The 13,013-nt window shown below is 55.3% G+C and overlaps 2 protein-coding genes across 5 annotated transcripts; both read right to left on the reverse strand.

Moving 5' to 3' along the window:
* Positions 1-2,518: 2,518 nt before the first annotated feature.
* Positions 2,519-4,212, reverse strand: HCRT (hypocretin neuropeptide precursor). Its single transcript, XM_025363608.1, has 2 exons — positions 3,817-4,212; positions 2,519-2,991 (listed from the first exon to the last, which is right to left on the reverse strand). Exons 1-2 carry the CDS (start codon positions 3,835-3,837, stop codon positions 2,617-2,619), a joined length of 396 nt encoding a protein of 131 aa, XP_025219393.1. The 5' UTR covers positions 3,838-4,212; the 3' UTR covers positions 2,519-2,616.
* Positions 4,213-7,257: 3,045 nt separating this feature from the next.
* On the reverse strand, positions 7,258-12,798 carry GHDC (GH3 domain containing). Of its 4 annotated transcripts, none has more exons than XM_025362845.1 (10): positions 12,569-12,798; positions 11,911-11,994; positions 11,463-11,737; positions 11,052-11,173; positions 10,406-10,907; positions 9,172-9,364; positions 8,986-9,057; positions 8,778-8,911; positions 8,344-8,429; positions 7,258-8,081 (listed from the first exon to the last, which is right to left on the reverse strand). In XM_025362845.1, exons 3-10 carry the CDS (start codon positions 11,722-11,724, stop codon positions 7,863-7,865), a joined length of 1,590 nt encoding a protein of 529 aa, XP_025218630.1. In that variant the 5' UTR covers positions 11,725-11,737; positions 11,911-11,994; positions 12,569-12,798; the 3' UTR covers positions 7,258-7,862. The 4 variants fall into 4 exon arrangements, 3 of the variants coding, with proteins under 3 accessions (XP_025218630.1, XP_025218632.1, XP_025218631.1); XM_025362847.1 differs by having other exon boundaries at positions 8,344-8,518; XM_025362846.1 differs by lacking the exon at positions 12,569-12,798 and having other exon boundaries at positions 11,911-12,549.
* Positions 12,799-13,013: the final 215 nt, after the last annotated feature.

Below are 13,013 nucleotides of genomic sequence, written 5' to 3' on the forward strand. Positions count from 1 at the left end.
ATATTTCGCAGCACCCCCAGGCCAGTAGCTCCAGTGTGAGATAGCAAGGGTTAAGAGGCTAGTTTGCTGGTAGAGAATGGATGATGAGAAGGCTTGAAACCCCAACTCTAGAAAGCACCACCAACTCTTGCCTCCTTCCTCAGTTTTCCCAAGACACCCTGGCGAACTCTGCCTACTGAGCATACAGCATGGTGGAATGAAAAGAGCTTTGGAGTCCACCAGGTAGAGTCCCAGCTCTAGCCACTAATCGTTTGATAGCCTCTCCAAGCCCCACTTTCCTCATCTGTAAAATGGAGCTGATAATTCTTACCTGATGCAGTTACCGTGAGAATGTAATACCGTAATGCATGTCGTTGGCACAAAATAAGTGCCTTGGAGGGCAGTTGCCTCCCTGTTTTCCCTCTTCCTACTGTCTTAATCCTCCTCTCTGCTGTCCTTCAACTGAAAGAGAGGCTGGAGGCAAGTTTGGGAGAAACTACCTCTGAAAAAGATAGTTTTGAGGTGGGCAGAGTCGGTTTGCAAATCTCCAAGGGTGCACAGGTGAACTTTGATCTCTGATTTCTCCAGGATGGAACAGGTACAGCAGCAAGAGGGACCAAAGTGAGACTAGACACAGGACTTTCTCACTACCTATGCAGAAAATTGAGGCAGCTGAGTTCTGTGGCTGAGGCTGGCTGCTTCCCACGACAAAACAGCTGAAGCCAGTGAACGTGGGAGCCCCAATGGGCAAGGAGGGCAGGCTAAATTCTCCCCACCCTCTGAGCTAGGTATTATCTGGGATGTTAGATTGCTAAGAAGGGCTGCATTTTTCTGTGTTCTACTTTTGTTGTTGTTATTGTTGTTCTTGCTGTTTTTGAGATGGAGTCTTGCACTGTCGCCCAAGCTGGAGTGCAGTGGCGTGATCTCAGCTCACTGTAACCTCTGTCTCCTGGGTTCAAACAATTCTCCTGCTTCAGCCTCCCTAGTAGCTGGGATCACAGGCGTGCATTTCAATGCCCAGCTAATTTTTGTATTTTTAGTAGAGATGGGGTTTTGCCATGTTGGCCAGGCTGGTCTTGAACTCCTGACCTCAAGTGATCCGCCCACCTCAGCCTCCCAAAGTGCTGGGATCACACGCATGAACCACCAAGCTCAGCCTGTGTCTCTACTTTTGGATGTTTTATTAGTTTCCTAGGAATGCCATAACAAAGTACCACAAAGTGGGTGGCTCAAACAACAGAAACCTATTGTCTCACAGTTCTGGATGCTAGAAGTCCAAGCAAGGTCAGGTGAAGGCAGCGTTGGTTCCTTCTGAAGGCTGTGAGGGAGAATCTGTTGCATGCCTCTCCCCTATCTTCTGGAGGAAGTGGGGGCGGGTGCTGGCAATCTTTGGTGTTTCTTGGCTTGTAGGAGCCAATCTCTACCTTCGTGTTCACATAGGTTCTCCCTGTGTGCGTTTCTGTGTTCAAATTCCCTTTTTTATAGGGACGCCAGTCACAGTGGATTAGAGGTCCTACCCCACTCTAGTATGACCTCATCTTAGCTAATTGCATCTGGAAGGACCTTATTTCCAAATACAGCCACATTCTGAAGTGCCACGGGTAAGGACTTCAATATATGGATTTTGGAAACACCAGTAACAGGTGTCTTTGACTGGAGTTGCAGTAAAATCTTGTCCTGCTCCTGCTTAAGAATGTCCTATGCCTCTGTTACCTACAAGATAAAGTGCAAGGCCTGATGATTTGTGAGAGCCTTTGGAGCTGGGCTGCACTGACTGTAACCGTGTTGCTTCCTGAGCCTCTCCACTCCCCACACCCTATACCCCATGATGCAACCATTCTGGATGACTCATTGTTGAAGTTCATATTCCCTGCCTTTTCAGCAGGATTGACTCCCACCCCTTCCTAGCTGGATTCTGCTCCTCTATGCAGCTTGCCTTCCTTTCCTTTCCTTTCCTTTCCTTTCTGCTTTTCTTTTTCTTTTCTTTTCTTTTTTGGACAATGTCTCGTTCTGTCGCCCAGGCTGGAGCGCAGTGGCCCAATCATGGCTCAGACTCAAACTCCTGGGCTCAAGCGATTCTCTCGCCCACCATACCCCGCTAATTTAAAAAACTTTTTGGAGAGATGTCTCACTCACTATGTTGCCTAGGCTCGTCTCGAACTCCTTGCTTCAAGCGATCCTCCTGCTTTGGCATCCCAAAATGCTGGTATTACAGGCGTGAGCGCTGCAACCGACCGGTTGCAACCTTTCTCGCTCTCCTTCCCCTTCCGCATCTCTGGGTGAAGTCCCCGCTACAGAATGCCTAGCAGAGCATCGTGGGGGTCCCGCATGCCCCGATCCAAGCATGCACCTGTGCAGTTATCTCTGTGCCCCAGGGCCTTGCACTGGGAGCTCCCCAACCAAGGGTGTTTTCGATTCAGCCAGGCAAAAGCCAAGGCTGGTGCCTCAGAGCCGGGCTTCCAGGCCCTCCCGCCCTCCGCAAGATGCTCTGCCGCCCCATAAGGGCAGGACGCGACCGCACAGGAACAGAGACCAGTCACACGAATGGAGACTCGTCTTTATTGCCGTTTTTCTGGGGGCTGACGCTGGGTGGGCAGAGGGCAGAGGCCTGGGCCAGAACAGGGCCCGAAAGAAGACTCAGATCCCGGACTGTCCCCCGGGCGCGACGGATGTGGCTGCCGCAGCGGGACAGTGGCGCCCGAGGCAGGGGCGAGGCTCTGGCTCTGCGCCTGCGCGGCGGCCCATGGTCAGGATGCCCGCGGCGTGGTTGCCGCTGGCCTGCAGGAGGCGCTGCAGCCGACCCTGGAGGCCAGGGGGCCCGGATCGCCGCTTGCCCAGCGTGAGGATGCCGGCAGCGTGATTGCCCGCGCCATGCAGCAGCTCGTAGAGGCGGCAGGAGCACGTCTTTTGACGACAGCAGTCGGGCAGGGGCTGTGCAGCCGCCCCGGGCGACAGCAGCGCGGGCGGCAGCAGCAGCAGCAGCAGCAGTAGCGTCACGGCGGCCCAGCAGACCTAGGGGAACGGAGACAGGGCGCTAGGGGTTTTCCCACGGCGCCCGCCACAAGCTCCCACGCCCAGGACCTACCCTGCTGGCTCCGCGCCCCCTCCGGGCCTGCACTTCTCTCTGGCTATCACTTAGTTCTCCTAGATTTGCGCCCTTGCTGGTATCGGGCTACTTTACCTGCTCCTCCTTCAAGATCCAGCAGAGCATCTCCTCCAGGAGGCCTTTTGAGACCCCCTGGGCAGAGTGAATCCCCCTCTCCTCTGGAGACTTAGGCCACTGTGCCCCGACTAGGGCACTTACCACTCCACCTGAAAACAGGTGTGTCTCTCTGCAGAAGAAGTTGTAAACTTGGGGAAAACCGGGCCCTACTGAGTGCCCGCCACCTCCTCTCCACAGCAGGGAAACACGTGGAAATCAGGAGCTAGCAAGACTTCAGAATGCTGTCCCATCTGCCTGCCCCCTTTCTGGAGTAACTGAACTCCGTGGCTTTGAACCAGTTTCCTGCCCTTTTGGAGGGCACAGCTCCCTTACCTGTAAACTGGGTATACTAGAAATAATTCCTACTCTGCAGGGCTGCTGGGAGGATGAAAAGAGCTGACAAAAAAAAAAGAGCAAATAGAGCACCTGACACACAGTAAGAGCTCAGCAAACACAGGCTCTTAGCAAGACAGCACCCAACCCAGTGTGAGCCAAGGCAGGTGCTCCTGCCTCAGAGCACACCCGGGAAAAGACCAAGAGTGGAGACACCCTCGGCCTTTCTTCCAGCCCTCTGAGCAAGCGCTAGTTTTGCTTCTCCGGGATGGTGAATCACCCCTCCGTCCCTGGGTCTTTACCTTTGTGGAAGGAAGGTTCATGGTATCTGGTGCTCAGGGTGGGGCAGCCGGGAAAGGAGATGTCTGCGGTGGTTCAAAAAGCCAGGAACCTTGAGGCTGTTGATTGTGACCCTCTCCCAGGGGTCTGGGGTTTATAGTGCTCTGAGGTGGCAGGGAATTGACAGGCACTTGCGTCCACACCCGGGCCAGACAAAGGCAAGTCTAAGATTAGCCTCCTGCAGGGGGGCCGTCTCCAGGCTGGGCCCAAGGAATGGCCGCTGCTGCATTCAGAGGCCAGGGTTGGATCACTGTGCCCCTAATCACCCCCTTGTCTGTCCGCCTGCTCCCTGGAGATGGGGCGGTCTCCGGGCACTAATGAGGCCACCTTGCACCCAGGCATCTGGGAGCACAAAAGAGGCGCAGGCCTGGGACAATATGGAGGGAGGCAGCTACTAATTAGGGGCAGGAGAGAGGCAGACGCGCAAGACCCCACATTCTGTGTGTAGGGGGTGGAGCAGCCAGCAGCAGTCCTCTCCCTCCCCTGCTTCTTGTCACTGCCCCTGGGGACTGTTAGGCTCCAGGACCTTCTTCCTTCATGGAAAGGTTCCTTAGCTGCCCCCCTCCCCCTAGCTTTCTTCTCCCCTTCTGCCCCTTCCACTAGCCTCTGATATGGAAAACTTTGAAAACCCAGCCTAGGCAGTAGGAGGTAAGAAGCTAAAACCAAGCCAAATTTCTCTTTCTTCTCTCTTTCTTTCTCTCTCTCTCTCTCTCTCTCTCTCTCTCTCTGTGTGTGTGTGTGTGTGTGTGTGTGTGTGTGACTAAATTTTGGTCTTGTCGCTCAGGCTGGAGTGCAGTGGTATGATCATCTTGGCTCACTGCAACCTCTGCCTTGGGTTCAAGTGATTCTCCTGCCTCAGCCTCCCGAATAGCTAGAATTACAGGTGCATACCACCACAACCAGCTAATTTTTGTATTTTTAATAGAGATGGGGTTTCACCATGTTGGCCAGGGTCGTCTCAAGTGATCCACCCACTTCGGTCTCCCAAAGTGTTGGGATTATAGGTGTGAGCCACTGCGCCCATCCTCTTTTTTTTTTTTTTTTCCTTCCTTCCTTCCTTCCTTCCTTCCTTCCTTCCTTCCTTCCTTCCTTCCTTCCTTCCTTCCTTCCTTCCTTCTTGCATTTCTTTCTTTCTCTCTCTCACTCTCTCCCTCTTTCTTTCTTTTTTTTTTTTGAGACAGAGTTTCGCTCTTGTTGCCCAGGCTGGAGTGCAATGGCGCAATCTCGACTCACTGCAACCTCCACCTCCAGGGTTCAAGTGATTCTCCTGCCTCAGCCTCCTGAGTAGCTAGGATTACAGGCATGTGCCACCATGCCCGGCTAATTTTGTATTTTTAGTAGAGACAGGGTTTCTCCATGTTGGTGGGGCTGGTCTTGAACTCCTGACCTCAGGTGATCTGCCTGCCTCAGCCACCCAAAGTGCTGGGATTATAGGCATGAGCCACCATGCCTGGCCTTCTCTCTTTCTTTATTTTCTTTCTTGACAAGGTTTGACTCTGTTGCCCAGGCTGGAGTGCAGTGGGACAACCATTGCTCACTGCAGCACCGAATGCCAGGGCTCAAGCAGTGCTCTCACCACAGCTACACAAGCAGCTGGGACCACAAATGCGTGCCACCATCCCTGGCTAATATTTAAATTTGTTTGTAGAGACTGGGTCTCTCAGCCTGGTCTCAAATCCCTGGCTCAAGCCATCCTCCCCCTTTGGCCTCCCAAAGTGCTGGGATGACAGCTGTGAGCTACTGTGCCTGACCAAACTCGGTTTCTACCAGAAGCTGATAGAAAGCTTCTACCTCCCCAGCTTTCTCCCTGGCTCAGGCTACTGGAGGGGAGGGATGTAGTCCCACTCTACAGTCACCACGGAGTGAGCCACCATGCAGTGAAGAACACATGTCATCTCCAGGTCTAAGCTTCTCTTATTCACAACCTCTTTTTTTTTTGAAGACAGAATTTCACTCTTGTTGCCCAAGTTAGTGTGCAAAGGCACATTGGCTCACTGCAACCTCCACCTCCTGGGTTCAAGCGATTCTCCTGCCTCAACCTCCCAAGTAGCTGGGATTACAGGTTCACGTCACCATGTCCAGCTATTTTTTTGTATTTTTAGTAGAAACAGGGTTTCACCATGTTGGCCAGGCTGGTCTCGAACTGCTGACCTCAGGTGATCTCACTGCCTCGGCCTCCCAAAGTGCTGGGATTACAGGTGTGAGCCATGGTGCCTGGCCTACAACCTCTTTATTGAGCTCCTGCTGTGTGCTACACCAGGCACTGGGCATGGGGGCAACTCTGCACAGGACCTGGCCCAGTTTCCAAGGAGCTCATCATTCCAGGTGGGAGGCAGTTCAGGCATAAGGATAGTTCGGTGAAGGAGAGGACTTCTGCCCACGTGAGCAAAGTTGAGCCAGTTACTCTGCCTGGGGTGGGCCTGGTAGGGGGTCCTCAAAGGCCTTGCATGAAAGCTAGTTTACATCAGGGGCAGCGGGATGGAGGACATTACATAGAAGGGACCACTTGAGCAAAATCCTGGAGTTGACAGTGTTTAGCAACCCTTAGATGGGAGGTGAGGTGTGGTCCTTAGTCCAGGCCTTCTTTCCAGCAAGGGGAGAGAGGCAGCTGGACATGTAGGTGAGGGCCAAGGTCAAAGGGTCTAATAGGCCAAGCTGATTGGTCTGAATCCTGTGGGTGATGGGGGCTACCATGGGAGGATTTTTTTTTTTTTTTTCCGAGATGGTCTCGCTGTGTTGCCCAGGCTGGTCTTGAACTCCTGAGCATGAGCCATCCTTCCACCTCAGCCTCTTGAGTAGCTGGGACTACAGGCCCATGCCACTGTGCCCAGCTTCATGGGAAGATTTTAATAGGATGGAGTGACAGGCTGAGGTGGGGGCCGGGTGGGTATGCAGCGAGGCCCTGGATGTAGGACATGGAATGGAGAAGTCATTCAAAGGCATCTGGAACTGGTGCTGCCTCTACTTAGGAGGAGCTGCAGGGTCTTGGTCTGCCCCTCCCACCAGCCTCCAAGATGGAAAACCTTAAAAACTCAGCCCGGGCAGTGGGAGGGAAGGAAGCCAAAACCTAGCCCAGTTTCTTTTTTTCTTTTATTTTAGCCTCTACAACCTTGTGGAGGCTGCGTTTCCTCATTGGTATGGAACAGTGAACCCAGATGGTCTCTGGGGTTGCTTCCTGGGACGACGCCTTACGATGTGAAAAATAGCTGTCCCTTCCCCACCGCAGAAGTGGTTTGTGGGTGCTGGCCTGGGATGTGCTAGGAGTCCCCAAAGGCTCCTGTGTGCACATGCAGCCTCGCCAGGCCCAGACCAGAATGTTGGGGGAAAGTCCTGGAGCTGAGTGAGGGAATGGCTGGGCCGGGGTCCACTCCCCAGTTTCCCCAAAGCAGACTCTGAGGCAAGAATCTGGGTGCAAGAGGTTTATTTGGGAGCCATCCCAGGAAGCCCAAGTGGGGAGTGGGGAAGAGAGGGAAGGGAGGAGCAGGAAGTACATGAATGAGTGGGTTACTGCTGTGGGCAACTGGGACGCCATCCTGCTGGGCATCCTCTGAGAGTTTATGTAGAATACACTTCAGAATTGTCCTGCTCAAGGACAGTGAAGCTGAGGTCCTGCTCCTTATTGACTCAGGGTTGCTCCTGGAGACATTAACCCCCCGACACTTCCAGCTTGCCCAGTGCACTGACTGAGCACACAGCTGTGGCTGCCAGAGAACCCCCTTGGGCTGTGATACAGGAAACCATTGGTGTGCATGGTAACTCTCTAGCAGTGTCCTCCATGCCTGGACACAGGGACACGGGCAGGCACTGCTGGCGTCTACTAACCCCAGAGGCCCATACCTTAGAACTAGTCAGCTGGGCCAAGGCCTCCCTAAGGTCCAGCGGCTCTCATGGGCAAATGTCAGGTGACAAGAGTCAGAAACCCCGGCCAAGGACTCCCCATGCAGAGAGGTCCCAGAGGGAGGAGCAAGGTGGCCTCTGGGGGAAGCTGGGTGGTGGGGCAGGCCTTGACTCAGGACACCACCCTCTCCTGCAGGCACTGGGCCAGGTGCCTGTGCCGAAGGACCCGGGGCATCGCAGGCGGGAACGGGGAGGAGGGGCAGGCAGCGAGGGCTGCCCGGAGTGCTCGGAAGGCCCCTTGCCCCACCAGGTGGACTCTGGCAGGGCCCACGCTGCCCCAGAACCGCAGGGACTTGTAACGGGGAGAGGCTTCCTGAAGGCAGTGGTCCAGCTGGGAACAGAACAGCGTGAGTGAGCTGGTGTGTGACCATGAGTGTGCACACGAGGCATGTGTGGCTGTGTCCAGGCTACATGTGTTTAGAAGTTTTGCGTGGACAGGTGTGTGTCTGTGGGACTCAGCGCTCCCCTCCCAGAGCCCCAGGGAGCTTCCCCTCTGCTGCCGCTCTCCTCCCCATCAGCCCTGATCTCCACGCACCCTGGGAGTGTGCAGAGTGAAGGGCTCTACAGTCAGACCCTGTCCTCGTCTCCTTTACCTTGTCTCGATTTTCCTCCGACAGATTCCTCAGCCCCCTCAGCGCCACAAACACCTCGTAGTGGGGAGCAGAGCCCGCAGAAGAATCTGTGAACAGACCCCATGTGCACACATACTTCCAGTGAATGGGCAACTGCCAAGTCTAGTGTCCTCTGCCCCATCTGTTCTTCCCCACTCTGAGGTTTTAGGGAAAAAAGAGTTTCCTGGTGGGGAGTGGGAGGAACCTAGAGTTTGATCCTAAATAGGAGACAGATCAGGAAAGAAAATGGGTAGAGACTGCAGCAGGATGGATGAGAGTTAGATGCAGAGAAGGACTTTTGTAGGAGTGGTAAAGGAGGCTGAGTGTTACCTCTTTCCTAGCAGTCCCCTGGCAGAGGAGGTAGAAGTTGAAGGGTAGCCCAAGGATGGTAGGCAGGAGCCAGTGGGGAAGCTCACCCAGAATGCTGCTCTCCACACAGCCGTGGTCCAGCAGCTTGGCCCCCGGCCACTGCCCCACTGCCCGGCCCAGGGCCTCAGAGAACAGGTCCTCGCCAATATCTTCCCCTCGCACACTCAGGGTCTGGCCCAGCCTGAAGAGGAGGAAGGGAGAGGCAGTGGAGCCCAGGACACAAGGATGGCCCTTTAGCTCCCCGCGGTCACCTACCTGTAGATGAACCTGACGACTGGGCACTGATTGTAGACACCAACCACTCGCACCACATCACCCAGGCGGCACCTGATGGGGTGCAAGTGGGAGTGAGGTCGGGCCCAAGGGCTTCTGAATTCATGCGCCAGGTCCCCAGCATGGTCCTATAGGGCCCCAGGTAGCAGGGATTGTGCAGCTGATCACCTGGTGAGGCTGGTGTGGTCCGTCAGCACCAGCTCATACTCCTTGCCCTGCTGGGCCTCGGTCAAAAGGAGGGTGGAGGCAGCTTCCTCCTGGGTGCCTTCCTTGACTGGGAGCAGCTCGATAAAGGGGGCCCCGGGGGGCAGTAGGTAGAGTCCATAGGGTTGCTCTGGCTGTAGGTTTAGGCCCAGTACCCCTGTGGAAGCAAAGCAGCCTCCTCAGTGTCTGCTGGTGCCATTGCTTTCTGCCAGGCAGTAGCCCCTCCTGGACCCCAGGCCTGATCCCCTGAGCACCCGATCCTCCTGCTGCCCTTCACCGCATCCTTCCTGGCTCTCCTAGGCTCAGCAGGCTGCCTCTTAGGCCCTCACTGGAAAGAGGCAGAGTGCTGTGGTCCTGGAGGGGGCAGACCTGGGAGTGAATCCTGGTGTCACATGAATTTGTGCAAGACTCTTTTTTTCTCTCTTTTTTTTTGAGACAGAGTCTCGCTCTGTCACCCAGGCTGGAGTGCAGTGGTGCGATCTCGCCTCAGTGATTCAGTGAGTCCTGGGTTCAAGTGTTCTCCTGCCTCAGCATCCTGAGTAGCTGGGATTACAGGCGCCGGCCACCACACCTGGCTAATTTTTGTATTTTTAGTAGAGACAGGGTTTCACCACATTGGCCAAGCTGGTCTCGAATTCCTAACTTCAGATGATCCACACGCCTCAGCCTCCCAAAGTGCTGGGATTATATGTGTGAGCCACTGCCCCGGCCTTTTTTTTTTTTTTTTTTTTTTTTTTGAGGCAGGGTCTTGCTCTGTCATCCAGGCTGGAGTGCAATGGCACGATCTCAGCTCACTACAACTTCTGCCTCCCAGGTTCAAGCGATTCTCCCGCCTCAGCCTCCCAGGTAGCTGGGAGTATAAGCATGCACCACCACGCCCTGCTAGTTTTTGTATTTTTAGTAGAGATAGGGTTTCACAATGTTGGCCAGGCTGGTCTGGAACTTCTGACCTCAAGTGATCCATCTGCCTTGGCCTCGCAAAGTGCCGGATTACAGGCGTAAGCCACTGCGCCCACCTACAAGATTCTTAACCTAGGTAAGCCTGAATTTCTTCACTTGTGAAAGGAGGCTGCTGTCCCTAGCATGCAGCTTGTTGGGAAGGATTAAATGAGATGATTATGTAGGGCCCAATGCATGGCTGTTAGCCATGTGACCTCTGACCCTTGCCCCCACCTCGCTGCCCTTGAGTCCCACTGACCTCCCGAGGCAGCATAAGCAGGAGAGAAGAAAGCTAGTCCTTGGCACCACAAGGCCCCGAGGGCAGCCACAGCCTCGGCCTGGCCTCCTGCATCCAGAGTCACCACCACCTGCAGCTTTGGCCAGAGCCGAAGGGCCAGTCCGCGGGGCCCCTGCTCTAGGGCCTCCCGCAGCTCAGCTGCCCGTTCAGGGAGAGGTGCTCCAGGGTTCCCGGCAGCTATCGCCCCAGCCAGCTCTTCACCGTCAGCCTCCAGACCCAAGAAAACATCCAGGAGTTCGACCGCCGTCCCAGCCTCCAGTGCCCTCAGCCCTGGGGACCTCAGTGCGTCCAGCAGCAGGGGCCTAGGGTCCTTGGTTCCATGGGTGCCCACCCGGTCCAGGGTATTCCCAGGCCAAGGCAGGGGTTGGGGCCAAGGGGATGTAAGGGTCAGGCGGGCAGTGCCTCCCTGAGCCAGCACTTCTGGGTAGGCCTTGTTTAGGGCTACCAGACCCAGCATGGTGGCCTGGAGGAGGAAAGAGAGTGTTGGTCTGGTGTCAGAACCAGACCCAGAGCCCCCATTTGAGGGTTCTTTGCCCACCATGATGGGAGGGTTTGGTTGCAAGTCAGAGGTCTCTGGTGGGACTGAGCTCTGGCCATCCTAGATTACCTGCAGAGAGGCCTCCCCCAGGTCCTGGTTAGAGGTCGGGGGCAGTGGCTGCTCTCCACTCTCTTCCTCCTGGGTCTGGCTGGCCTTGGTCAGAGGGAGATGATTCCGGAAGGTGCTTATGTCTATAGCCCCAATGACAACAGAAACGCCTCAGGAAGCCAGTTTTCCAAGAGTTTCAGGCAAGACTGGTGAGACCCTTGAGGGAGGAACTGAGAATAGGCCTGGGGTAGAGGGGCTGTAAGGACCCAGCATGGGAAATTGATCTTGGACAAGAGAGCCAGTCCTGGGTCTCTGTGTCAGGCCACTCGGGTGGCAGTGGAGGAGGTATGGGGGCCTTCAGGCTCTGGAATCTCATGGTCCTGTGGGATTTCTTTCTCTTTGGGTCACCTCCCCAGACCCTGGGAAACACACCTGTGAAGGAACAGTGGGGGCGCTGGGCTCCCTGTAGACACCACCTCAGGGCCTGCTGCTGGCTCTCGTGCACGTGGAGCGTGCTCTGCTCCAGCCTCCATCGCTGCCAGGTGGCTGCCCAGACCAGGGCCCCCCATGCCACTCGGTGCTGGAGGCCAGCAAGCCAGGACAGCCTGGCATCCTGGGACCGCTGCTGCATGAGCAAGGCCAATGTTGGCAGCAGCAGCAGCAGCAGCAGCAGCAGGAGTGGCCACAGCAGCATCTCTAAGCAGCTCCTGGGAGGAGGAAGGAACCCAGATATGGGGGCATGCGGCAATTACCCATTCCTCCCCCCACACTCTACTGCATACAGGAAAACCAAGGAAAAACGAAGTTTTGGAAGAAGGCCGGGCCCTGTGGGACAGGTGATGCGGAGGAGAGACTATCAAAGCTTTGGAGTCCCACTGACCTGAGTTCAGATCCTGCCTCTGCCGCTTGTTAGCTGTAGGGCCCTGAGCAACTTAGTGGGCTGCACTGAGCTCCATTTCCTGATCTGCAAAATGGGAATAAGAATAAGAATTCCTCTTTCAGAAGGCAGGGATGGGCCGGGCGAGGTGGCTCACACCTGTAATCCCAGCACTTTGGGAGGCTGAGGCAGGAGAATCACTTGAGCCCAGGAGTTCGCAACCAGCCTGAGCAACATAGGGAGACTCCATCTCTACAAAAAACTGAAAAACTAGCCCAGCATGGTGGCACACCCATAGTTGCAGCTACCTGGGAGGCTGAGATGGGAGGATCCCTTGAGCCCAGGAGGTCAGGGCTGCAGTGAGCTGAGATCATGCCACTGCACTCCAGCTTGGGCAACAGAGTAAGACCTTGTCTAAAAAACAAACAAACGAAAAAAAAAAAAAAAAAAGAAAGAAAGAAAAAAAAGAAAAAGAAAAACAAGAAGGCACCGGAAGGGAAGGCACAGGAAGGGTTTGACACAGGGTTGATTGGGCCACAGCAGCTGCGTAACGACATCTCTTGCCCACTCCCGAGCGGCTTTGCTTTCTCTCGGGATCCACCCTGTCCCAGCTCCTTGTCCCTCCTGAGCCCCGGGCTGTGGAGTCTATGCCCACATGCACCTGTCACAGCCCACTTCTGCCTACTCCCGGCACGTGACGGAGACCCCTGGGTGACTCTGGGTCTCAGCACACATCCGGCCAGGAAGAAGGAGCGATGGCTTTAAAGGGCTGGGTCCCAACTGGGAAATCCGGCCGCCAGGCCTGAAGGAGGAGCTGGAGGAGGGGGGTGCTCTTAAAGGGGCAGGTTGCCTATGGGACTGCGGGTCAGGTGCTAGCCCAAGTTGGCAGTTCGGGGAGTTAGGGCCAGACTAGCATGGTCCTGCAGGTGAAGGAACAGAAAGGTGTGTGTGGGAAAGAGCGACATTAAGTCACTTGAGCTGAGAGAGGGGCAAACTTTACCTTCAAGCAGGCTCAAGCTTGAGAACTCTTAAAACCCCAACGCGGCTGGGCACGGTGGCTCACGCCTGTAATCCCAGCACTTTGGGAGGCCGAGATGGGTGGATCA

This window comes from Theropithecus gelada, chromosome 16, assembly GCF_003255815.1.
Source record: "Theropithecus gelada isolate Dixy chromosome 16, Tgel_1.0, whole genome shotgun sequence".
NCBI classification, from domain to species: domain Eukaryota; kingdom Metazoa; phylum Chordata; class Mammalia; order Primates; family Cercopithecidae; genus Theropithecus; species Theropithecus gelada.